At 42.2% G+C, this 27,067-nt stretch overlaps 1 protein-coding gene across 1 annotated transcript; it reads left to right on the top strand.

Moving 5' to 3' along the window:
• Nucleotides 1-3,706: 3,706 nt before the first annotated feature.
• Nucleotides 3,707-25,752, top strand: tnfaip8l1 (tumor necrosis factor, alpha-induced protein 8-like 1). Its single transcript, XM_086048021.1, has 3 exons — nt 3,707-4,335; nt 19,378-19,657; nt 22,957-25,752. The coding sequence occupies exons 2-3, from the start codon at nt 19,386-19,388 to the stop codon at nt 23,243-23,245; spliced, it is 561 nt and encodes a 186-aa protein (XP_085904147.1). The 5' UTR covers nt 3,707-4,335; nt 19,378-19,385; the 3' UTR covers nt 23,246-25,752.
• The last annotated feature ends 1,315 nt before the right edge of the window (nt 25,753-27,067 follow it).

Here is a 27,067-nt window from a genome sequence, read left to right on the forward strand (position 1 = left end):
CGGGAAAAATAATACCGACTGTGTCAGCAAACAGGTTCTCTCGCTTTACTTTTTTTCAGTAATGTGACCATCCAGTAGAGGTCGGGCCAAATCAATTTTAACACTTCGACGGTGAAGAGTGATATTTAAATGTGGGCGTGGCTGGGTGCGGTCAAATTCTACCAGTTGGCGTGTCAACACAAAAAAAATGACACGTTATATTAAGTAAGACCAGTATATTTTTTTCTTTTGGCTGATGCTGTCATTAAGGCCTACTATAGAATTTCAATAAATTATTTGTAGAATTATAGGCACAAGGTCATGCCATGTCATGTCATCTTCCAAACCGCTTATCCTATATAGGGTCGCGGGGAGTTGCTGGAGCCTATCCCAGCCGTCAATGGGCGAAGGCAGACTACACCCTGAACTGGTCGCCAGCCAGTCGCAGGGCACACATAGACACTGTCACTGAGCGGGAATCGATCCCACGCTGCCCGCACACAACTCAGGCGTGTGTACCACTACACTATCAGCGGACTTAGGCACAAGGTGGTAGTGTGAAATAATGAAGTACAAATATTTTGTTACTATAGTAGATTTTTCAAGTATCTGCACTTGAGTATTTTAACTTGGACTCCCTACAGTTGTACTTTCTAAATGTTACTTTGCCAAATTTGAACTTTTTACTCCTTACTTTGTCAAAATAAGCTTGTTACTTATTCATCCACCGCAGATGATGACACAACATAAAATGTTGAAAAGAGGTAGTCAAACTCAGTTGAGATTTTGATTGATTGATTGATTGATTGATTGATTGATTGATCGATTGATTGATTGAGAACCTCTAATTTGAGATCACCTTCAAACTTAACTTTTGTGTGGGGAGGGGGCGTTTGTGATGGAGTCTGGGTGTGTCTGGGCCGCATCAAGTATTCCATAAAAAAGTTCTTCAAGTATTCAAAAAAGTAGAACTAATCCAATCTTCTCAGTAATGACAGTTCAGAGCATTAATGGTTTTTCAGAATGTGAACAAGATCCCTGGTACTTTGCATCCTTGTCAGCATGTCTAGCTGAGTCATGACGTCTGATTTTTTTTGACCACCACAATTTTCTCTGTGGATTCAAATGTCTTCACATTGTCCATGACCGTCACCAACCTTTCTATTCACAGCAGGTTTTGACTGGGTGACAGAATATCTTTTTCTTCCACCAAAAGCTGCCATTAATATGAGCCATGATAGCCCATAAGTGATTTAAAAGAAAACACACAGAAAAAAAAAAACAGGATGATGACATGGCTGAAAATGGAAGTCGCTCTAACATTGAAGTTTGATAACAAGTAGGGGGCCGTAAAATGTCACCCCGCAAATGGCCCCCGGGCCATGAGTTTGAGACCAATGATCTCAAGACAGAGGGTCTGCTGCTGGTTCATTTTTTTAATGAGATACATTTTTACTAAAAATTACATCTTATTGATTATAATTATTTGTATTACTGTATTACTATTTTGGTATTTTAATCATAATTATCATTATTATTTGTTGGGGTTTTTTTTTTTAATTGGTTAGTTTTATTGTTTTAAAATGTTTCATGTCTGATTTTTATTTATGTAGAGCACTTTATTACAGCTGTGTTTTTTGTTTTTAAGTGCTCACTACTAAAGTTGAGCTGAGTTATAAGCAGCAACATGAAGGAACGTGAACCAAGGAGCATAAATGACAAAAGTGCAACAGATTTGGAGAAACAAGCTATTCCCCATCCATATCCTTACTTAAGACAATGTTGATTTTGGCAACACTGAGAATAATTTGAGGCAAATATTTTGTGTCCTGTGCCAACCTAAAAAACACCAGTCAGCCTTTCAAAAATTCTCCATCTCCTCTGACAAAAAGCATAGAAGGCAAGTTATCATTAACTTATTCTGCACATTTCGTTCATCAATTCACAATGTCAACAAAGCTATGGAAACACGTACCTTTGATAGTATAAAAGCTTGCGCCAATGTCTGCTAGTTTTTTCCTCTCAGTATGAGCACCATGAAAGTTAATAAAAAAGAGAAACTGTTATGTGCATAGATGTTTTTTTATGTTGTGCCCAGTTAGCAAAATTGGTATTGCTTACAGTATAATTGACATTTTTATCGACACATACATTTCAGAGTCTGTATTTTTTTATTTTTACATAATTAAAGGGTTTGAAGCTGTACATCCGCTAAGTACAGAGTGTGAGTACTTTGCCACCTCTTATTTTAGACGGACAATGGAGAGGATGGGAGGTGGTATTACTGTATACTTGGGTGGTGATGAGTGACATTTAAATGTAGCTCAGAGTGGTGACACTGATTGGTGGGGTGTGGATAAGAGGGACCGTGTCAGTCGGCTATTGATCAAATTGTACCTTTAGCATGTCAATACAATTCCGTTTTGAATATTTTTTTTCACTTATTATCTGCCGTTTTGGTAGTGATGCCAGACAGGTTTCATCATTAAATATTTCTGAAAGAACCTTGCAGCGTAAACAGCTATTCTCCTAGATCAGGGGCTTCGAACTTGCCTTCATCACAGGCCACGAGCACGTGTTATCGTTAGTGGTGTAATTCTATGCCAAAAAATTATAATTTGGTACTTAGTTTGGTTTTAAGATTATTGTTTTGTTCCCATTTGGAGCAATCAGCAAATTACTTTTTATTGGCAAACTTTATATTTGCTTATCTTATATGCTTACATTTGCTTACATTTTTTATAAATAGCGACCAATTTAAAGACACTTAAAATGAAACAGCAGATGTGTCTGAAACCAAATAATGACACTATTTTATTAGATAATTGCCCCTGCATTTGATCATTGTCATTTTTATGGTGGATAACTAGTTTTGAAAGAAGTCGAGGAAAAATAGTGGCAAGCTTTAACACCGTGCAGAAATAGGAAAACAAAATAACTGTTTGACGTTAAAGAGAAAGTCAACCCAAACATTTTCTTTACAATAATGTTCTCTGCAGCTCCACTAGTCTTAAGTTGGCATTCAGATTAACATTACGTTTGTGAAATACAAATTAATTAAGCAGCAAAATCTACTTGTTTTTATTCACCTCAGGGGGCAGCCATTTTGTCACTTGCTTTTGACTTAAAATGACATCACAGTTGCTCAGGGCTCAGGTAACAGGCAATCATTACACAGCTGTTTTCTGAAGCTGAGCCATGATTGGTGGGGGTTGGCCATTCTGTCACTTACTGTTGAATGAAAATGACATCACAGTTGTTTATGGCTCAGGAAACAACCAATCATGGCTCAGCTTCAGAAAACAGCTGAGTCATGATTGCTTCTTACCTGAGCCCTGGGCAACTGTGATGTCATTTTCAATCAACAGCAAGTGACAAAATGGCCACTCCCTGAGATGGCTAAAAACAGGTGGATTTTGCTTCTTAATAGCTCATATTCCACAAACGCAATTGTAATCAATGCCATGTTTGGACTAGTGGAGGTGCATGCAACATATTGTAAAGAACATTTTTGGGTTAACTTCCGCTTTAAATATGATTAAATTAAAATTAATTGCACACAAGAGTTAAAACTTGTTCCTAAAAATGTTGAAGAGCAAACAGTTGTTAAAAATTAAATGCAAATACATTAGACTTAAAAGTTAAATACAATTGAACTGTACTTGGGCAGTAATTATTTCAAGTACCAGTAGTGCACTTTTAGAGTCCACTGACCTAGAGACACAAAATATAAAATATGCTTAAATAAAAAAGCGCGCCTAACGAGTGGTTATGGTTTTACCCACAAAGGGAAAAGCCCCTTCTCTTGGTTCCTGCTCATTGTTCCTTTCTCCCCGTTTCCTCTGGGAAATTTCCAGCATTGGGACCTGGACCTGGATAATTGCTGGAAACCTCCATGGGGGCAGGGAATCCGCTTGACCGTCAATGCTCCTTTCTTTGGGCCTGATTGGGCCGTACCGGTGTCCTTGTTGCGCCTCCATTGGCCCAAAACCACATCAATCTGCCCATGTCCAGGTCTCCCCGCAAGTTTGAAACTTTTTTTTTTTTTTTTTTTTTAACAAGCAGGAATCGGGTTACAACTAAACGAGTTCTGGCAACCGAGCTGACTCGCGGCCGAGGGAAGAAAACACTCTTTGAATAATTCACACATCTGTGTCTGGCACACGGTTATAGAGAAGAGGAAAAGGAGCACCCGAGACGACATCAAGCCGAGAGACAACAAGCAAAAGGCGGGCAAACATGCTGTGAAACACCGTTCCCCGCCTCGCCGGGAGAGATGAAGACCCGCTAGATAGAGTTGAGATAAGTTTGGCTTGTTGTGTCCCCCTGACCGCTCCCGTGTGGAGAGAGAGCAAGGTGAGCCCCTCGTCTCGAACGTTTAATGGTCGAGCGGCTTTTAATGAAACATTTCATCAACAGACAGAAAAGGGCTTGCTTTTGTTGGTTGGGGTCGTCAAAAGTCAACCGCTGTCAAATGAAACCCACTCTTAACACGGTCGAGCAATTTCAACGGGGGCGTAGTTGTGTTTTTGACAGCTAGTTTTTACCGTTCACGGTAGTTTGTAAGCATATGGAGCAGGACATGAAAGCAAAGTGACACCGTGTTTTACAACATGACAGACGCTAAGGTCTGCTTGTTATAATGCTGAGGGGCAAGCATATACGCTACATTGGTTGTAAACCAAAACCTCCTGTGAGTTAACTGTGAATGCTTAAAGAGCCAAGCTTCCACACTACAGTTTGTTTGTATTAGGTTTCATGCTGAGAAGTGTGCAAAAATGTTTTTCAATGCTGACAGTCCACGATTCTTATCAATGACTTGTGGAATGAAATCTTGTGAATGAATTCTGAGCGTCAAGCAGTCACATCAGTTGCTTTTTTTGTGCCAGAAGCCTTGATTGAGGCATTGTTCAGAGTCAAGTTCACACGTCAATGTCTTTGTGAGTCAAAAACTTTTACTGAGAGCCAGGCTTTGATTTCAACATGTTTTGGGGTGAATGCTACGAGCGAAGGCTTAAAGTCAAGCATTAGTCCAAATGCTTTTGTTGTGTGTTGAAAACCATTTATCGTGTGAGGGCTAAGGATGCAGAATCCCTTTGTATCAAACTATTTTGAGGTGAATGCTGAGATTCAAGCATTTTGGATGAATGCTAAGAATCAAGAATTTATGGTTAATGTGCATTACATCGGGTTTGGTATGATGTCTTTGAAGGACTCAAAGTTGTCAGATCAGAAACTTCACATTGTGGCACTTTTGCCTGATATGTGGGATCGCTACGATATTAGTAGGGTCCAATTCAAAACTTTATTTTTCCTTTCGGCTGCTTATTTTTCAGCATTTTCATGCAATTTCTGAAGGAATTGCATATCCTAGGGAGGTACTAAGATTTGATTATGTCCATAGCTCAGTTTGCATATGAACGAACGCCGTAATAAGTGTGTGACAGTCTTGATATATTGGTCTTGATAGAGAGTGCTGGGAGCAGATGTCATGTATTTTTGTATTATTGGGAAATAAAGTGGGGCGGGTGGAGGAAAAACAACAATGACTATTTATGCTTTTATGTTGACTTTGAGACAGTGTGCTTGATGATCAGCCCACCTTCTTATATTAGTTGTTTTTCCAAAATAAAACACAATGTCATTGTCAAATTGTTTTCCATATTTCACATTTAGTATATACAGGCTTTGGGCCCGATATTTCAGACAATAGATGAGTCAGACTGTCTGGACTGGATGGCACAGAGAGAGGATGCGTATTTTGTATTGCACAAGGGCGTTAGGTTTCACATTATGCGTTGCGAGAAGCTCACAGGAAGTGGAGGAAATGCAGAGAAATACAACCGTAGTTTCGAATGAGCCTCATTGCAGTCGCAGGCTGGCTAATTTACTGTGCGTCCACTAAACCCCCAAATGTTTCTTTTTCTTTTCTTTTCTTTTTTTAAATTTGTCAAAGTGCGTTCAAGGTTGCAAACGGTCGCAAAGACAGTCACCAGATGTTCACGAACAGTTTTAACGGTCGCTAATGTGAACTGGGCTTAAGACTAAAAGGCTGAGACGTGTTTTGAAAACACTGATATGTTTTGTAACACATTGCAGTGTTTACAATGTAAAGCTTTGCTCGAGAACAAGGCTCAAGTGTGGATGAATGGCTTCACTGTGCAGCCTGGAGAGTCTGGGCAACTTGCAGCCCGCGTTATCTTGCACAGCCGCCACAGACATGTCTGATGAATGATGACTTTGGACTGAGGCTTTGGACTTGTTGTATTGCCGGCGTCAGAGGTTTAAACGGTGAAGAGTTTCACTACCTCTCTTTCGATTTCATAAGCTTTCTTTTTGAGTCTTTATTTGCTATAATGGTCAACAAGCCGCAAGGTGGAACAAAATGTCAAGAGTCTTAGAGAAACCCATTTCAACATCTGAAAATAATAACCCCAAAATTGAGTCAACAATTTTAAAGCAGTCACCGAGGAACAAATGGCAAAAAAAAAAAAAAGCCTACGTTCCAGTCCCCCGGTTTTACACATTTAAATGAAACTTTTGTTTCGAGAGAGTTTATTTAGTTGTTTAGCTTAGAGATGGGCATAATAACCGATCATTGGATTGTTTGGAATTGATATGTTGATTCACCAAGTCTTGGAACGACCATCTGCTGCTTGTCCTCCTTAATTGAAACCAAATAGAATGCCCTTCTATGTTGCAACCAGTAGAGGCGCTGTTGCTTCAATCTCAACTATTTTGTTGTGAAAATAAGGAAGTTGAGCTACATCCACGCTGTGTTATTCTGTTCAATACATTAGCATTGAAACACCAGAGGACTTAAATAGACGGATTTTCTCATTCCATACACAAAATGATCAATTAATTGATTGATAATTTGCCTCATTGTCGATGGAGTAAATTTAGTGACATTCTCATCGCTAGTTTAGGCATTTGTTTGCAAAAACATTAACATAATTATGAACTAATTGAATGAGCTTTGAGGTGTTGGACTGGACCAAACAAGGAGGATTTTATTTGTTTATTTAGCTGACATAAGATAAAGTTGGTACTTAAGTTAACTGGCCTTGCTATATAATAAAAAAAAAAAAAAATTAAAAAAGTGTCAGTTTCCCATTACTCTATGACATTTTAAAATTATAAAAGTGGAGTACAGTTCAGCAGAGGTGCAATTAATCTGTTTATTTTAGATTTCATCCATGGATGCTTTTAATGAGCTTCTTTTTTTTTTTTTTTCTTTACCAATATTAATCTTAGATTTGCGCTCGAGCTTCCTCGTGGTTCAGGCACAACATCATTCTGGAAGACGATAAATAATGACGCGCAATAATGAGCCATTAAGTCTAAACAGAAGCCGGTTGGTGGCTCTCCTCTGAATCATTGAAGATGCTCCCCTCTGAGCGTCTTTAGGAACAGGACAATAAAGTCACGCCACCATAGTGTCCCCATGTGGTGGTATTATTATCATTAAAAGCAAAGCGTGAAAGTGCTGTGGTAGTAACACTTGAGATATTGTCGTCCTAGCTGAGTGCGGTCCAAGGTGTAACTTATTGACCGTACGAGTAGCGGTGTTTGCCCCAGTTTTACTAGCTTGCAAAGTTCAGCAGCTGGCCTCCAGTTTCCCCGGAAACCCAAAGCACTCCGTCACACAATGGCCACTGCATTGTTTTGGAACAGAACGAGCAAGCCATGGCGGTCAGTCCTCCATCACGCCGCCCGGCTCGGTTCGACAAACGTATCGAAATGTCGCCCTAGCTCGAGTTCCAACTTTGCCCCTTGTAACAGACTTTTCTCAACTGTGGCTTTTTTATGAGCTGCTTCGACTGGTTCTGCTTGTCTCCGTTCACACAGCAGAAGTAAGATGTAAATGTATCAGTATATTTGCTATTCAAAGCCATTGGAAACTATTACAAAAGACATTTATTGATAATGGATTATTGCCTGAGTGAGCGAAAACTTTTTTTTTTTTTTTTTTCCCCCCAACAATAGCAGCGCTATTCTTTGCATATCTTTTAATGCTGTTCGGTTCTGATAAAACCGCCGCGATGGCAACATCCGCGCTAATCTCTTTGAAGGGATTTGTTTGCCACACAATCATCGCTCCTGCTATCTTCATTAAGGACGTGTGAACTGGTCTAGTCATCAGTTTGAAGCTTTGACAAGTGATTTGCAAGACTTCACGCTTGTATTATCGCAAATCCAGCTATCTTGTTGGTTTTATATTAGGGCAATTGAGGACAAGTTTCCTAAATTGATTATCCAAAGAGTCATTATCAGTAAATCTCCTTTGTAATAATCATTTCTGAAGGCTTTGACTAGCAAAGAGTTGTTTTTTTTTTCTTACTGGGTGAAATCTTTCTTCCAAGAAGAAATGATACTCCAACAGCCATCTGAACAAATAAACATTTACTGCCTTATTTACACAGAAGAAAAATAGTGGTGCTCATAAAAGCAATGTAGCCTGAGGCCATGAGCTTAGACCCGATATGGTAAAATTTAAAAGCCAACATTAACAAAAAGAAATGCGAGCATAATAATTCTTGTTGGGGTAAAATACAGACAGCGCCGCTGTGTAAAAAGTTCTCAAACTTTTAACTTCCTCATTTGGAGCATCATCAAAGTTTGATCTGAATTTGCATCCCCCGCTGGTTCCCTCCTTTCAGTCAAATGGATCAAAATCCACATGATACGCAACGTCACTAATTCATAGTTGATTAGTCACGCCAGTCGCTAATTTATACAGAGTGGCGAGGCATAACAGCAGTGTGACCTTTCTGTCCTGGTCGTGTTAAAGCACTCCTCGCCGTTCTATTAACCAACTTAACAAATTAGGCTGCGTGGGCTGGAGGTGAGGTAAAATTAGTCATTATGTGACCGGCTTTGGCGGTGGCCTTAATTAAAATGTCATTGGCCCAGACATCAATCATTTCCCCAGCACCAGTATGAATTCAATTAATTGCAGCGCTGCCGCTGTTGCTTATGAGAATGTAAATAATATGCAATTCACATTTGGCAGTCAAAGCAAAGGGAGAATGTTCTGCGTTGGAGCAAATCGGCCCAGAGTGTGCATTTTAATGCAAGAAGAAATGTCAGCGTATGTTGTTTTGACCCTGGGCTATTGCGGATTATTATACAAGCATATTAGTGACTTATGTTCCCCAACGTTAAGGCCATCGGCTCGCGGCCACTGTCACACGCTGTGTTTGCTAGTCCTCGCGTTTGCGACAACCTGTTGCGGCACACCTCCCTTACTTGCCCTTGGGTCTATTTTGGTCAAATCACCTATCTGAATTATTAATCGGCGAGCCATTATATGCCTTTTGTTTTAATTATTAATTGTTCACGGGAATGTGGCAGAACATGAAAAAGGGGAACGGGGCCTGATTGAGAGGCTGCCAGCTCGCGTAACTTGACAAGACTGCGTGGGAAGATGAGAAAGCGGCACCTCATCGGCATGCTGCATTCAAATCACGCGTGTTGAACTGCACGTGCCCACACGAGAGCACTTTTTTTTTTTTTTTTTTGAAGTAATCGCACGAATGTTGCAACGCCACACGCATGTACGGTTTATCAGGCTGGTTTATGTAATGGTTAACACGCAGCCTCTGGAGAGAAGCCGGTGACAAAAGTTGACGAGAGATGAACATTTCCGCCCGCTCTCATCCTCATGTCCTGCTGTCGGCGACGCTCATTTGAGTGCTTACTTATGAACACAAAGCACGGATGCACCTTTTATATAACGAGCGCGATTGTCTATTGTTTCTCTCCGAGCGGAGGGGGGGATTATGTCATGCAGCCGCCGGGGCAGAAGCTTGTGGATGGGAGTTTTCTCATTCAGGATTTCTCAGTTGAACTTTAATCACGATCAAACATGCAGGCTCACTCTCAGCGCTCCCAATCATTGTACTTATCCCTCAGAGTAATCCATCAATTTCAATTCAAAGTTGAACCGACTTGGTCTTCATTCAATAGTTCCAAATGTCCATTTTACAACTCGCATTCATGCCGCTTAAACTGTAATCGAAAATCATTCAATGCCCTGTCCTGTAATTATATTCTTTACTATCCTTAAGCAGTACTTGCCAAACTTCACCGGTCACTGGGTAAATTTACTTGGCCAACTATGGGGAAAATTAACAATCAATCTTCACGCAATTAATTTAAATGGGATGGAAGAATCTCTCTGATTTCCTGTTTCAGTGCCAGTACGTATTGAGCCAAGTAATGTTGCCCCAGTAGAGTTATGTGGATGTAGCTCAGCCTCCTATAGCGTTCATTGTTCCTCTTTTTGGACAGCAAATGAGTTGCTACTGAATTAACTGCAGCAATGCTGCTTGCAGCCAAGTAGTGCACGCCATTTTGCCTGAGTTACTTCAGGACTAGGGATGTAGCGATTCACACGAGTACCAATCCGATTTTCGATTTTCAGTTCGATTTTTTTTTTTATTTTTTTTTAATCACTACCATGCTTGTCTCGGTGCGCTAGTGTGGCGCTGCAGCCATCCACAAAGGCTATACGCAATGATGTTTGGGGCAAGCGCATAATTTGATCTACACATTCAAAATGTGGTATGCATCTCGAATGGAAAAAAACGTTAAAGATTAGGAGGTGCATAATTTTTAACACTCTAAATTGATATATTTTAATGACCTAGGTATGTTATGTCTTTGTTAGATGTTGCTGTATATGGGTTGTGAGTGCTGAGATGAGCAGAGTTCATAAACAAAACTCGGCATGACTCGGATTTTGTATTCGATTAATTGATTTGCTTCGATGCATATTTTAGGCAGTTTAAATCGATTTTCAATTCATCGTTACATCCCTATTAAGATCCCTGTTAGATGTTGCTGTATATGGGTTGTGAGTGCAGAGATGAGCAGAGTTCATAAACAAAACTCGGCACGGCTCGGATTCTGTATTCGATTAATCGATTTGCTTCGATGCATATTTGAAGCAGTTTAAATCGATTTTCGATTAATCGTTACTTCCCTATTAAGGACACAATTAATTAAAAATAATTCCACATCAGAAAAATTCTTCAGATCAATGAATGTTAATATGCCCTTTTCTGCTTAAAAGATCATTTGCGCTGTCAACAATTCATTTGATTACTGCCTCATGTTTTCCAAGCTCGACCCCGTTGATGCGTTTCCCCGAGGGTTTTGATATTTAAATGTAATAATCAACATGGAAATAATGCGCGTCTCAGTGCCCTGACAAAACCCTGCCTTAGTTCTCCGCTGATTGTGATTGTGCGTCTGTCAAGCTTCTTGACATTCTGCTATTTTGTATTTATCAGGCTTTTCGCCACGATGTTTTTGAAAAGATGCAGAACAAAGGAGGAGCGATTTTTATTTTGATACACCAGGGGTGAAAAAACAAGATTTCAGCTGACCTTAATATGCCGAATTCATCCGCTAGCAGAAAAAAAACGGTGGCTGTCAGCAGCTGGTTATCGGCTTGTTTGTGTTTATGGAGTGCATAATTCTGAAATGATTTATGACCCTTGAGAATGTTCTGGCAGTAAATCCTCCTAAACACACTATTCCCTGCTTCAAGGACTGATGTCTCTTTCAGGGTCACATCTCCCTGGTCCACGTGACTAGACTTCACCCAGAGTTCCCCCAAAAGCTAGCAAGTCGTGACATTTTCTGCTGCAATCAACCAAATCACTCGTAGCATAAAAAAGCGTCATGGAAAGTCCTTGAAAAGCTCCCCGAGTGTTTGTTGTGGCAAAACACAAGAGGTTATTGATTTTGTCCTTGTGCCGGTTCGTTTTGAGCGTCCATTTCGTCGTCAAGAGACTTTCCGCCCTTTGGTCACCTTTCATATCTCTCTCGATCTCTGATTGACAAGCAAGTGCGCCTGACGCAAACGCACGATGCTCGTTCTGCTTCGTCGGTTCGTATTCGAGGCCTGCTCAGATCCATTTATCCCAAAATATGAGCAGGGATGAGTTTTTGAGTTATGAGGTTTTTTTTCCTCTTTACAGGCAGTGTTGTTTTTGGCACAGCTATCTGTTTTTTTTTTTTTTTTTTTTGGTTGTTTTTTTTCTCCCTCCTTCCTCTTTCTTGCCTCACTTGACCGGTAAGCCCGGCTTTTCTCACAGCCTTGAGCAAGGCTGTCTGCACCTGCATGAGGGTGTGAGTCTTTGGCTGCGACCCGCTTTGCTGCACTATCACAAGACATCAATTCTCACGCGGGAGGAGGTCAAGTATCACTTCCATGAATCATGTTTTCTGAGCTATTCTTTAACTGTGTACATTACTGCATCTGCGGGCTACTGCTGTTTGTGTTTCCATGACATTCCGAACAGTGTGGATTGGGACGAATGATCAAACCAGGACATGACTGGATAGTGTCTTGCCATCTTGCAGTGTAATTGCCTATGAATTCTGCTGCCACTGCAGGAGACAGTGGAGACATTAAGGGGATGAGTATGGCGACATAAACGGGACATTGTGAACGCATAGTGGCGACATTGCCGAGTGAAGAAACGTCCGAGACACTGAAAGGAAATAGAGACACTGCGGGGACGTCGAAACACTTTGGGACAGACTTAGATGGGGAGAGGAGAAATGTATGGGGGATGTAATGGAGATGTAGACCAAATGGGCACAACGGTGACATGCGGGTGATACTGCGGGGATATTTATGTGGCGTATTTGTGGGAACAATGCAAATGCTGAAGAACTCAGCTGCTCTGGATTCTTGTTTTTGCTTAGTAATTGTCCTCTCCTATGTGACCCAGACGTACTTGAAGGAAAGGTTGTTAATATTCTAAAAACGCTAATGGAGTTCAATGAAAGCACGTATCAAGGATGTTACCCATAATAACTTTTGCCAAAGTTGAACAACTCAAAGCTTCACAAGACTTCACAAAAAATACATTTCAATAATTATATAGTACGGAATGTTTAAATGGACATCTTTAAGAATAGTTGTACAGCTGACAACGGGCGAAAGGCAGACTTCACCCCGAACTGGTCGCCAGCCGGTCGCAGGGCACGCACACGCACACACACGCACACACACGCGCACACACACACACACACACACACACACACACACACCGTCACTGAGCGGGAACCGATCCCACGCTGCCCGCATACAACTCAGGCGTGTGTACCACTACACCATCAGTGACCCTTACAGAACATTAGCAATGTGAAGAAAAAAAAGAAACCTCCAATGTGTGTATTATTCCGACGTACAGAAGAAAAACGGCTGGGAACACACAATATCGTCAAATTACAATAGAAACTTGCAGGGATAAAACTTGGAGCAATAGAGAGAAAGGACAGACGGCACACTAGGGACTAACGTCAGCAACATTTGCCGTCGCACGACGGCGGTTTGGAAAAGTACACTTGATTTCATTTTACACGGTGCTGCCTTTTCCTATATGCTCAAAAGGACGTTTCTTTTTGTGGCGCTTTGACCCGATGACATTGTCAACAAAAGCTAAGGAAAGGCGTTCAAATTGATCAGGAGATTTGACTTCTCAAAGACGCCGTAGTGTGTCAAGTGTGGGCGAATCTTGGGAGACAGTGCCCTCGTAACGTAACCACTGCCTCGTTTCCTCACCGTGTCGACACGGTGGATATACAACATAGGAATACAAAGAAGAGACGATGGAAACACTATTGGGACATAATGGGTGCACTGTTGAGACATTGTGGGGACACGGCGGGAATACTGTTGAGATCTTGTGGGGACATGGTGGAGATAAAGTGGAATTACAGGGGCACTGTTGCGCCATTGTGATGACAATGTGTTGACAGTGGAGCTCTTGGGGACTAGGGCTGCCATGATTAGTCGACTAATCACGTCGACGATCAAAATCGTCGACAATTAATTTCATCATCGACGCGTCGTTTATTTCTATATTTATCTATTTGGCGCATTATTTTTCTTTCGGGACTGCCGCGTCTCGCTCTTCTCCCGCTGGCTGTTTTCATATCTGCAGCGCACATCCGGGGGATGTAAACAGAAGCGTTGTGGTACTGGGTAAAGTAGTGTAAGCCTTACGCTGTAAGGGCTAATTCGTGTCGGCAACAGAGTCCGAAAATGACGGCGCATTTCACCAAATATACTCAATACAACGCAAACCTGCCTTTCATGGCAGCCCAATCATTTAAAAAAAAAAAAAAGAAAAAAAAGGAAGTAAGTTATGGCTTATGCCTGATTTCATATCTGACATAGGCACAGTTGTGTCTAGAAGCTAGCTGCAGTTAGCATACACACGTTACGGTGTGTTTGATGTAACGCTCCTATTTGGTGCGCTAACACGTCGTAGCGTCTTCTATGGACTAAGCAGCCATTATTCAGTAAACTCGCGTTGATAAACAACCAAAACTCTGTTTATGCCTGTGGTGGACATCGAAGCAGGAAGCGCACGCTTGCTCCCTCTCTCTTTCTCTCACTCGCGAACGGAGTGATGCGTTCATGAACTGGGAAATATCGCCACTCAACACAAAAACGACAAATGTGCCACTCATCGGCATCACATAACAATAAAATCCATAATCAAGTTTGTTGTAATATACTATGTTATAGGGCAAAAAAAAAAAGGTTTTCCTTTTTTTGTTACAGGTGCATACCACATTTTGATTATGCATACTAGTGAAAAGAATAACAAAACCTTTTTGACAAAGTTTAAATTAACACAAAATTAAAAGCCAATACAAGTGTTTATTTTAGTTTTCTTTAGCACAGAGCATTTGCCCAATTTACTCCTCTGATTTCACTACCTTCCGTTAAAAAAAAAAACAACAAGTCTTGACGCCCAAGAAGAGTGAAATATGTATACTAAGTACTTCTTTTTGTATTGATAGATAATTTCACTGTATTAGTGCAACTCTGCATAGTGTATAGTTTTGGTTCAATTTTAAAACGCACTAAAGATGAATTTAAGTCGCTCCTTTATTTATAAACATGTCAGGAATGATGGCTTGAGTTGCAAAGTTTAATACAAGTTGAATGTACGATCATCTTGTCGTCATGATTAGTTTGTGCGTAAAGAATTTCAGCTGTATGCGAATGATGCTTATTATAAGCTGCTGCGATTTGCCGCGATTTGTATTTTATCCGATTAGTCGACTAATCGCGACTACTGTTAGTGATTAGTCGACTAGCAAAATAATCGTTTGTGGCGGCGCTAGTGGGGACACTGTTGACATACTTTGGGGGACTGTGTGGATAGTGTGTCAGGGTCACACACATTGTCAGAGGATAGATGTCTGAATTTTGGCCTTAAACGCAGTCATGCCGCTACATGAAGTCACCACGGAAGCACCCTCCATCCAAAGCATTTTCATCATTCTGAGCACTTGTCCCGTGGGGAATCGGATTCCCCCCCCCATGAAGTCTTCATTTTTCTCGCCATAGGGCGATAAATGAAGGGACGCGAACGCCATATTGGATCTTATTCCATCCTCCCAAGATGGAACCTGACATATAACACTCTTAGGTTGTAAGTGTTTGTATTTGTGGCTATGAAAGTCCTCCTTTCCTCATCCTCATCAACAAGCCACACTGAGTTGACAGCTTAGACGACAGCAGTCCCCTGCGAGGGCGCATTAAACGGAGCAATGTGAACGTTAAGAGACGAGGTTGTGCAAACACGATCCGCTATCGCGCTTTCTGACGCGCTGATTCATCCGTCAGGAAGGCTGCGGAGATAAAGTTACTACTTAGTCAAAGTGTGCCAAAAAGTGACTCCACTTTTGTGATTACAGAGAGGGGATGGTGACTTACCGCACGTAATGAAAGCAAATTCAGTGTTTGTTGTTTTTGATTTTTTTTTTTTTTTTTTTGGGTCCTTCGGATCATTAGCTTCCTCCTTGTTATCGCTTTCACGCACATTGCATCAGTGCAGGATATCCGGTAACAAGTGCAGTCTGATGCTGCGCTGCGAGATGATCTTCGACCAGCACATGCGAAGCGAAAAGAGAGATTTGGAAGTCGATTCAGCGGGGGACTGTATATAAATGACCCCTCATTCAACACCTAGGTTTCCCCCATGCCGGCTGAGAATTGATATGTCGCACCTGACTCCCCCACCCATAGCATTCAAGCCCTCCTCTCTAGCTATCTCCCCCCCCTCCCTTCGTGACTTCCTCCCTGGGAAGCATCCTGCTGACACTCTCCAAGGAGTCTTATTGATATTCTTGGAGAGGCGTTGCAGTGAGAGAGAGGGAATGAAAGTCGCACTGAATCGGTACTTTCTAGTATGAACTATATGAGTTGAAAATAATACACCGGGTATATCACGATCTACTACTCATTTTATCTGTAATATTGGTGCGGAACATGCATGTGGATGGAGGATTTGGCCCATCATGCAAATGTTTCGAGTGACGATGTGAAGGGCTTATGTATGACTCCAGTATTGCCTCGAATCATTGCCGCTTCAACCGCGGCTTCCATCCGCAAAACAATCTTTAGCATGTCAGGGATGTATCAGGCATATTAGATCTAAGCCTGTTCTACATCTTTGGCCCCAGGGAGGCCGAGGATGTTTCTTTCGCTTCTTTGCCTTTGCCGCTTGTCTTTGCCGTCGCGCGCAAAGCTGCATATTAACACTTCGCTCAACGCCTTGCTCGGAAAGGATCCCCCGTCGAGATTCTCCGACGTGAGGCCAAAACCGATGGCGACATTGTAGACGGCGCCGTTAGCGCGTTTGCGTTTGCATGGGGACATTGACTTAAGACTTCAATTTGATCCATGGCTGTGCTTGTAACTCGGTTTAGCTCAAGTTGTGAGTGAGATGCGGGATGTTGGGCAGATGTTGCGGCATTCGCTGCCGCGGTTTATCTGAAGCTTGCGCATATCTCCAGATTTTGCCCCTCAACACAAATAGAAGAAATTGAGCAGGCGACAGCTCGAAACGCGCAAAAATTTCAAATTGATTGGGCTGGGCGATTATGGATAAAATAGTGATCAGGATTATTTTGATTGGTAGTGAAATTCTGATTAATAAACACGATTATTCATTGATTTCAAGATGTAGTATTTATTCAACTACCAAAACTGAACCTCTGAAAATAAATGATTGTAGGGATGTTCGATACCACTTTTTTTTAACAAAGCGCTTTACAGGAAACATGCCATAAAACATGAACAATAATACAATCGTAACAAACCGATATTTTCCTTGTATGATAACACAATGTGACATACCAAAAATGACTGGTTTTCATTATTTTGTGGCCATCTCAAGTCAGCTTTCGACACATCCAGTAGAATTCCTTTTTATTCATTCTCTTTGCGCTGACATTGAAAAGCCCTTCGGGGGGGGGGAAAGGCTTTTGGTTGCCTATTTATTTTCGTGTACTATCCTCGGAGATCTGTGCGCGTTATAGAAGGAGTTCAGAGGAAAACAGATTCATTTTATTTTTCACAAACAGAATGTACAAACCTGAAGGGATGACCCGCAGAACGCTTTGAGCGAGTCACAGCTGCCGGGATGATGAGGGCCGCAGACTCATTTGATTTGGGAGATGGAGAGGAGGACGACTGCGGATGCTGGCAGACACACTGACCCTCACAATTTCCGATGCCTCGCTATTTTTGAGCCGCCAATCGCCGGAGTAGCATCAGACATAAATCGAGCAACAGAGAATGAGTGACGCTCCTGTCTCCTGCTAAGTCCCCCCTCGCGCACAAAAGCCTGACGAGTGTGTTCGGGAGATGAGATGTCCACATGCATTATGATTCCTTCTTCTCTAACTAGCTCGTAGGCCTTGAGCCAGAAGGTGGCGGGGTCTCATTTGAAAGCCGTCACCGCTCATTATCTTGTAAAGACGAAAGGTTTCGGCTCGGTGCTTTATGCAGCGTGTTATTTGCATCGGCGCCACACACTGCAATACCGCTCAGCACAGTTCCTCATTTCTCTTCAGGGAGGGGGATTTGACGACATTTATTTCAGCAACTATGAGGGAAATGAATGATCAATTTAATCAGTCGCTTTTCAATTTTTTTTTTTTTTTTTTATATTAGTAATTTTAAATTGCACTAATGGATTTGTGGAAGGGATTTTCCACAAATCCATATTACAATAGCAATATTCCATATCAATTGTTTTTCACGCAGTCCAAGAAATACTGAAGGTGATTAGTCTTCAGCAAATTTGTGGAGACTTAAAGGGCTAAAATTGCTCAGCTTGCGAACGTCACATGACCAAACTCGGGAAACAGGTGAGCCGTGATTGGTTGTTATCTGAGCCTTGAGGGTCTGTGATGTCATTTTCAGTCGACGGCAAGTGGCAGCATGGCTGCCCCCTGCGATCGATTAAAAACGGGTGGATTTTGCGGCTAAATTCATATTCCACAAACGCAATATTAATCAGAATGCCGTGTTTTTAGGGTAGAGGGGCTGCATAGAACAAAGTATTGTTAAGAACATTTTGGACTTGACTTCCCGTGGAATCAGAAGCACGCCTGCCAGCTGCAGCCAGTAATGAACGCCATTGTGCCTCATCATCGAGGTAGAACAGCAATCAATTCCACACAACACAATTCTTAACGATCAATCAGCAAACCGATCGACCCCCCCCTTTCTAGTGTCATAAATCAGGTACCAAAATATCTAAAGTTGACCTTTTTAGCTTTGGTTTGGGGTAAAACCTCACTTTGGAGCTGGATCCAATGACAGCGCTATCCGGGGACAAATCTTTTATTTTCAGATGGAATGAAGCAGTTCTACAGCAAAGTAATTCATGAGAACACCACAAACTATTAGTCAGCTTTAGCACCAGAAATGTAATCCTGTCCTTTTATAGCTATTGATATATGTTGTACTTCGAATATTGTATATGTTGCACTTTGAATATGATTAGAGAGAGCCTCAAACCTTCTCTTCTTGTTCCGCACATCTTGGTAACAGTGTGTGGCAAGATAAAAAAGGATATGTTTTTACAAAGGTGCCAATGTCATCAGAGCATTCATTTTACATTTTTACAGTGGAATTGGCGTTTTACTGATTACTGACAGTTTAATTGCTACTTCAAGTACCCGATTGTGCATCAGTCAAACTTGATTCAGCACAAATACACTTTTCATTGCCAATCAATCATCTGCTGAAAACATTATTCGTATTATCCAAGGTTGTGGGCAATTTGTTTTAAACAAAGAATGATTGAGAACTCTTGGAGGAAAACGACATGCTTTGCCCCCTCTCTCGCTCTCTCCCCTGTCTGTATGCACACTCCTCACAAAAAGTTATTCGGGTGAAAATTCAGGATGAACTTTAAATGCACTACAACCTTTACAGGAGAACTTAATTTGACCTCTAAATGTCCAGCAGTTTAGTATTTCAGTGTTTTTCTCACAACTTGCTGTTCTCTCCGCGTGTATAGCTCGTAACGGTTTCGCTTTTTTTCCTCCCTTGTCCAGAGTTAACCATGGACTCTTTCAGCACAAAGAGCTTGGCCCTCCAGGCGCAGAAGAAGCTGATGAGCAAGATGGCCACCAAGAGCATGGCCAACCTTTTCATCGACGACACCAGCAGCGAAGTGTTGGACGAGCTGTACCGGGTCACGAAGGAGTACACCCGCAACCGCAAAGAGTCGCAGAAGATCATCAAGAATCTGATCAAGATGGTGGTGAAGTTGGGAGTGCTCTACAGGAACAACCAGTTCAGTGGCGAGGAGCTGATCCTTGTGGAGAACTTCAGGTGGGTACACGTCAGGTTTGGCGCCATTGTGCTCAGAGTATGCAAAAAAGAAATAAAAATACCGGTAGTCTGGAGCTAGGCCATAATAAATATTTAAGAGATTAGAGGTACAACGATTAATTGACATCTAATCGATTATCAGGTGAATCTATAATTCGGTAATCTTTTTTTTTTTTTTTTATTAAGAGACCTTGTTTGGTTTAAAACTGTTCAAATCCTCTCAATTTCAGCCTATCGGATTTCTGTAATTCACCGTGGAAGCAGACTGATTATCTTGCGTTGAATCTAGGGGTGGGCGATATGACGATATTAGATCGTTAAGGGGTTTAACATTGTTGACGATCTCATAAAGCCGAAAGATCGTTTGATCGTCTACATGGCACATTCCAAACAGTTTAGCTCTATGGCAGCTCAAATGCGCTGACGCATACCCGACCAACCAATCACAGCACGCACAGTGCACCGTACGTGACACTTCCCGCTTCCCTCTTTGTTTGTCTAGCGGGAAGCTATAGCGGAACGCCACCATGAAGCAGAGTTGGTCCCGATAAGAAACTCCACATCCACAGTGTCGATTTGGTTCGTTTTTTCCTCGGAGGAGAAAGCGCAAACCAGTTATTTGCAAAGTTTGCAGGGACTCGGTTCGGATGTCAGATGGCGACACGACAAACCTGTTTAATCACTCGCGGGGACAGAGACGGCACCCAAAATACTACGCCGACAGCCAAAGCAAACGGAGATCAGACACGTGGTAGCCAGAGGCAGCCGCTAGCTCCAAGCTAACGCAACCCACGGTAACACAGTCATTTAACAAGAGCACTCCATATGAAAAAAAACAAGCAAGCAGTGTACAGAAGTAACTGAGGCAGTGACTTATACCTTGCTGAAGACATGATTCCCATTAAAACAGTTTGACGTACTGACAATGCGTCAGTGTTTAACTCGAACTTTTAAACCGTAAGACTTCAGGCCTATACGACATCATAAAGCACAAAGGACCGTAACATCTGCAGAGCAACTGATACAACACGTAAACAACCAGTCATAACAGTGATTTTATTTGTGAAATATATTTTTGCCATATCGCCCACCACTAGTTGAATCTAAATCAAATGTTTGCAAACATCTGTTTTTGCTTTGGAAAACAACCATCAACATTTTTGCCTATTTTCTGATATTACGGACCAAGCCAGTAACGGAATTTTAATTTATTTATGCACTGTATGCAGTCAATTTGAATTTCTTTCCTGTTCAAAACATGTTTTTTATCGCATTCATTGATTAATCAACAAAATAATCCGCAGATTAATTGATTATTAAAATAATTGGTAGTTGCAACCCTATACTGTAGGAGATCCTACACTGACAGGTTCAAAACAAGAAGGTATACCGTACGGTCAGTTACTACATCACCTTCCCAAACCTTTCCAGGAAATAATCTTGACCCAGTCTTGAACTGGTCTTTTGAGACCAGTTCAAAATCAGCAGCACGCCAGTAGTGATACCCCAGCGGGCTTATCTGTAAATAGAGCGGGGGAAACCACGATAGCGTGTACCGTATTGACGTTTTCAGAGGGTTATACAAACACCTTGACTTTACAAGTGCGCCACCGTTGGGTTGTTGTTTTGGTCGATGGCGCAAGAGAATGGCAAATCTAACCTTTGCGCGAATCGCGAAAATTCATCAAAATTGATGCAAGGCCAATTGCTGACTATCACTTGACTTTGTCCAATGTTCACTGCACAGAATACCTTTGCGCTTCACTTTTGTGTATAAGGACTACTATCTTCACTAAACATTGGACTGCGCTCTATCGGACTGCCATTGTTTTCCTCTTAACCCAAGCAGATGTTTTTGTCTGACTTCATCGTCCTCTAATTTAATCAAACGGGAAAAATGACCCTACCCAGAACATACTCAAATGTTTGTGGAGTCGTTATCCAGCAAGTCAGGATACTTGAGTATAGTGTTCCTCCGCTATACCGAGGTTCACTATTCGCGTCCCTGCTTTATGGCTTTTTTATTTTTTTTTTTACACTGATTTTTTTTTTTTTTTTTTAAATAAAAGTACACTAATTTACATTAATGCCGTTCCCATGTGGGAGAGGAGATGCACATTTCAGCTGTTTACTGCACCCCAGAAAAACAGAACAACCGCAAACATCTTCACGCGGAAGCTGCTGATAGCCTCAGCTAACACCCAGACACTCGCACGCATACTTGCCGTTATCGCACGCCATCCCAGCCCGCCTCTTAAAGGCACACGCTGTGCACCACAGTTTGGGACCAGCAAGAAAAAGCAGAAAAATCTCTCTCCCCTCTGAACTTCCACTAAGACTTCAGTACCTCCAGTAGCGGCTGGTTAGCTGACCTGTGGCACCGGACAGGAGTCTAGAAATGGAGCAGCTCAGAGAGACATTTGATAGGTAAAGGAGAGTTTTGAAAAACACATAGCAGAATCTTAAAATGAACTGAAAAGTGCACAGACAGACAGCGTAGGCGTTATGTGCTGCCAGGTAAGAGGCGAGCAGCGGCATTTTCAACCAACTGCAGACATTTGAGGGAGGACTGGCTGACTCGAAAGTAAAAGGGCATTTACAATAATCCGGCCGAGATGTGATAAAAGCGTGGATTACACTTTCAAAGTCCTGTTGTGTAAGAAAAGGCTTCGCTTTTGCCAGCTGCCTGAGGTGAAAAAATAGTTTTGACTTAACTACCTCTCCGATTTGCCCAATCCAATTTAAAATCACTGTCCAACGTAAAGCTCAAGTTTGAGGCTGTTGTATATATGCAAAGGTCCAAGTCAACAGTGGGGGGGGGGGGGGGGGGGGATGACCACTAAAACCATCACTTTAATTTTCTTTTCATTAGATTTCAAAACGTTCAAGGTCTTCCGGGCTTTAATGTCTTCAAGACATAATAAAAGTGGTATCAAGGAGAAGGCATCTTCTGGCCTTTCTGTATCACAGCTTCTCACTTCTTGTAAGTGAGTCTGGAATAGGGCTGAACAATTAATCGAAATCAAACCAATTTAGCAGTTTTTGGTCCAAGACGCGCTCCAGCATCATGTTGAATGTCTTTGCAGAAGAGTGGAAGCTTAATTATGTCTGCAAGGGGGGAAGACAATATTGGCAGGGGGAGACAAATTGAATTGTTTTCTTGCATTGATGCTTCCTGTTGGTGTCCAAAGTTTGATGAAGAAAAGAACAAGGCAGCAGTTTCTATTTATAAACAAGTGATGTGACTGAGTCAGGACCGGAGGCTGACAGCCCCGTCCGTCTCCTCTTTTGTCTCGCAGGAAGAAAGTCCACACGCTGGCCATGACGGCGGTCAGTTTCCACCAAATCGACTTCACCTTTGACCGGCGCGTCATGAGCGCCCTGTTGAACGACTGCCGCGAACTGCTGCACCAGGCCATCAAACGCCACCTGACGGCCAAGAGCCACTCGCGCGTCAACCACGTCTTCAATCACTTCGCCGACTGCGACTTCCTGGCCGCTCTCTACGGGCCCTCCGAGGTTTATCGCGCTCACCTGCAGAGGATCTGCGGCGGCGTCAACAAGATGCTCGACGAGGGAAACCTTTGACCTCTGCTTGAGGCCCCTCCTCCTCACACCCCTCCCCCCTCCCATCTTGATGGACATTTTGAGTTTAAGGTGACAATCATGAACTTTTGTCCACGTATTGGTTGGTTGGTGCGCGCAAACATTATCATAACACTCAAGTGCTCTCTTTTTTCTCTTTTTACCCAAAGTCTTTTTGATTTTCTTTTTGCTTTTATCTCAAAGCAAACAAAGCCCATACAATTGAATGTAAAACAGAACCTTCAACACCTTCCTCCTCATTCCAGTGGCACAATGCTCGCCGTCTCACTCAGTTGAGAAGAAGTGAATCCCTGAACCGGCGGTTTTATCTCTGTAGAAATTGCTTGGAGAGGAAAGAAATGTCTGTATATCGTTTCCAAATACCCAAGACATAAAAGCTCTTTTTTTAAAAATATATTTTTAAACTACTATTGCACTCAAGCCTGAATAAGCGCTGTACTGTACTTTTTCCTGCATTAATGCAACTATGTGAACTAGAGCAGATTAATCCTGCTTAGCCTGAATTTCAAATATCTAAACATCTTAACTTTGTCGTGAGGCTGGGCTTTTTGTTCCAAAGTCATCAATAAAGACCCTTCTACTTTTTCTTTTTTTTTTTTTAAACAGTCTGGTTCCTAGCCAGCACATAACGAAGATGAAGTATTTGGGTCGTAGGGGACCTGGAATATAAAAGAGTCGGCGCTGTGTGTGTTGTCCCTGCGCTGACTCAGACGTCTCTCAGTGAGTCAACATTGTGACTGTAATCGACTGCGTGACGACGTTATCTTCACTTCTACTACCTGCATGTGCTAATGTGGAATCGCAAAGATAACAAAAGTAAAGGTCTGATTATTATGAATGATTCCAAATAAAGATGATTACTACTTTTTTTTTTTTTCCCTAAACAATATTGTTGCTCACAATAATAAGTACAACACTCCTAACGCCGGTTTGCTAACCGCGCTCAATTTCTGTTTGTTAGTTGCTGGTAAAACCGGCACAAAGTCAGTTGTATATGATTACGACAAAAAGTGAATAGCAAGCAAAAATCACAATGGAGTGGCATTTTATTTGTAGCTTGCTAACCAGGCTAAGCGCGCATTTCTGTTGGTTGGTTGCTATAGAGACATACTGGCAAAAGTAGCAGTAAAAGTAAACCGGGTGCTTGTTCAGAAGTGCACAGATGTAATGGAGCAGGGCGACAACTAGCGCTGTACAGCCAATGACTACCGCAATCTCACTTAAACGTCGTTATTTTCTTGTTGGTTTAGGCCATTTCCCAACCCTTTTCTTTTGTTTTCAGTTCAAGACTCAAAAACGACGTATTGCCATAAGCTTGACATAAGACCAACATTTACCACAACAAACCAAGAAATGGTTTGCCTGCTTCATAATCAACAAAATAGCTTACAATACTGGCAAGCCAATACAATTTCGGACATATTTTTCGTCCCGACCCCCCTAGTTTGGGAATGCGGGTAGAGGAAGTGAAGACGTCTGACGCGCGTCATCATAACATTATGGGAAGAGCACTGCATGATATCTGGCGAGAAGCTTGAAAGCATGCTGCCTAATGCTCAAAGTGGACCTGTGGAATCAGCTCGGCTTCATTTGACCGCGATTCCAAAGAAACGGGCTGAAAGGAAAGCTGCGTGATGAAAAGGCTGGCTGTGGGGGAAAAAAAAAAAAAAGTGAGGCTTCAAGGCTGCGCGTAAAGATTAGCCGCACAACACTGCACCTGATTGTACTGTTTCATTGTAATTAGAGCTCGGCACTCTGGCTGGGCTTGTTAGAACGTCCTTAGCCCCGACTACTTCATTTCTACGCACAGCGGCCTCACCTCACACCCCGCGCGCCATTTGCACAGCACGTCACTTAATGCAGTCAAAGGACGTTCCGTGTTTGTCTTGCGCAAAGGCGCTTCGGCTATTCCGCAATGGCTTTCTTTTGTTTTTCCATCACCCGGGTATGTCCACGAGATTGCTGTGCGCCTCGGCCTAATTTGGTATTCCGCGAGTGACGGTGTGAGCGTGCGTGTGCGTACCTGTGACAGAATTGGAAATTGAGCCGTGTAATAAGTGCTGTACGTTTCCCAGATAGGATTGCAGAAACTTTAACTTCCTCTCACTCAGCCGCTCTGCCAAAGAGGAGGAGGAGACGTAGAAGAGCTGCTGTTACTCGGCACGTCGCCTCTTCCCGGGGAAGCGTTCACAAAACAGTATGCACTTGATTATCATAACACTCAATGATGAAGACGTGTGGGGCTTGGGTTTTTTTCAGCTTCTTTTTTTTATATTGAGGCCATCTCAGGGTTCTCTTTGTTTATCAAACCAGGATAGATATGTGGTCTTCAATGACTTATTTATCTGAAGCTCTTCATACTATCCTTTCTGCGTTTTTACTGCGATTGTGAAATGTTTTTCCTTTGTATGTACATACGATTTTTGTTTTGGTGTGTGTTCCTGTATTGTATCCAGGCACAGCAAATACAGTATATTACTTTTCTTAAAGTTGACTTTTCTATTCTTTCTTATATTTCACTTAACTTAAAGACAACCAAAACATTTTTTTTTTTTTTTTCAAGAAAATGTTCCTAGCCGGCCCACTAGTTGAAACACGGCATTCTGATCAATATCGTGTTTATGGAATATGAGTTAAGCAGTGAAATCCACCCCTTTTCAGCCATCTCCGGGGGCGGCCATTTTGTCACTTCTGTCGACTGAAAATGACAATACAACTACCCAGGGCTCAGGTAATGACCGAAAAACAGGCGAGCTGTGATTGGTCGTTACCTGAGCCCTGGGTAGTTGTGATGTCGTTTTCAGTCGACAGAAATGACAAAATGGCTGCCCCCTGAGATGGCTAAAAACGGGTGGATTTTGCTGCTTAACTCGTATTCCACAAACACAATACTAAGCAGAATGCCATGTTTCAACTAGTAGACCTGCTGGGAACATATTCCCGAAAAAAATGTTTTTTGTTGATTTCCACTTTAAAATGCCCAGATTGAAACCCAACCCTTACGAGTGTGATGTGGCCGTGCTAACCACTAGTCCACCGCTAATCAAGGTTCCCTCTCATTAATTTGTTGGAACATTTCCGGCCAAATCAAGGCGCTAATCGGACAGCCTGACCTGGATTTAGTCACTCAAATCCCCCCAACCACCCCCCCCCCATCCCCCCTATTTCCCCTTCCCCTCGCCGCCCCTCCTCCCACTCCCAGCATTGTGAGGAAGCCGTGAAAATAAACACAAACCCATCTGAGTCACAAGCAATTCAAGTTTAGGTCATTTCTTTCCACTTCCTTCAGGGCCCACGCAGCAGTCGATTGCAAGAGCAGGAAATTAGTCAGCCAGAGACTGGCTTCTGTTTCTGGGATATTTAAATTAATCACTGCACTGCATTTATGAATCCAGTGTGAAGTTTAATCTGTCATTGACACGACTTGGACTAGGGAGAGATAATTTGGCCCGTAGTGTGTCTGAGGATGGTCCCAGCGGCACATTTGAAAGACTTTTGGCTGGTCCCAGCGCCCAATTATCCTCTAATGGTCATTATCTCTGCTTGTGCGTTTTGTGAATACACACTCTGCTTCTGTTGGCCGTCAACTGACTTGAGGGAGCTTCGCTTCCGTCACGTCTCATTGTTTCGCCGTGTACTTCTTCCTCTTAATTCTTTTTAACCTAACAGCGAAGCCAAAAAAAAAAAAAGCTTAACTATCACGACACACCCGCTTTTTTTTTTTTTTTTTTTTTTAGTAAGCCAAAAGGCAACATGTGCTTTTGGGACTTGTTTGTAAATGTGCTTTCCGTCTGTGGGCTTCCA

This window comes from Filicampus tigris, chromosome 12 (genome assembly GCF_054856515.1).
Source record: "Filicampus tigris isolate MCC_2025a chromosome 12, RoL_Ftig_1.0, whole genome shotgun sequence".
Lineage (NCBI taxonomy): Eukaryota > Metazoa > Chordata > Actinopteri > Syngnathiformes > Syngnathidae > Filicampus > Filicampus tigris.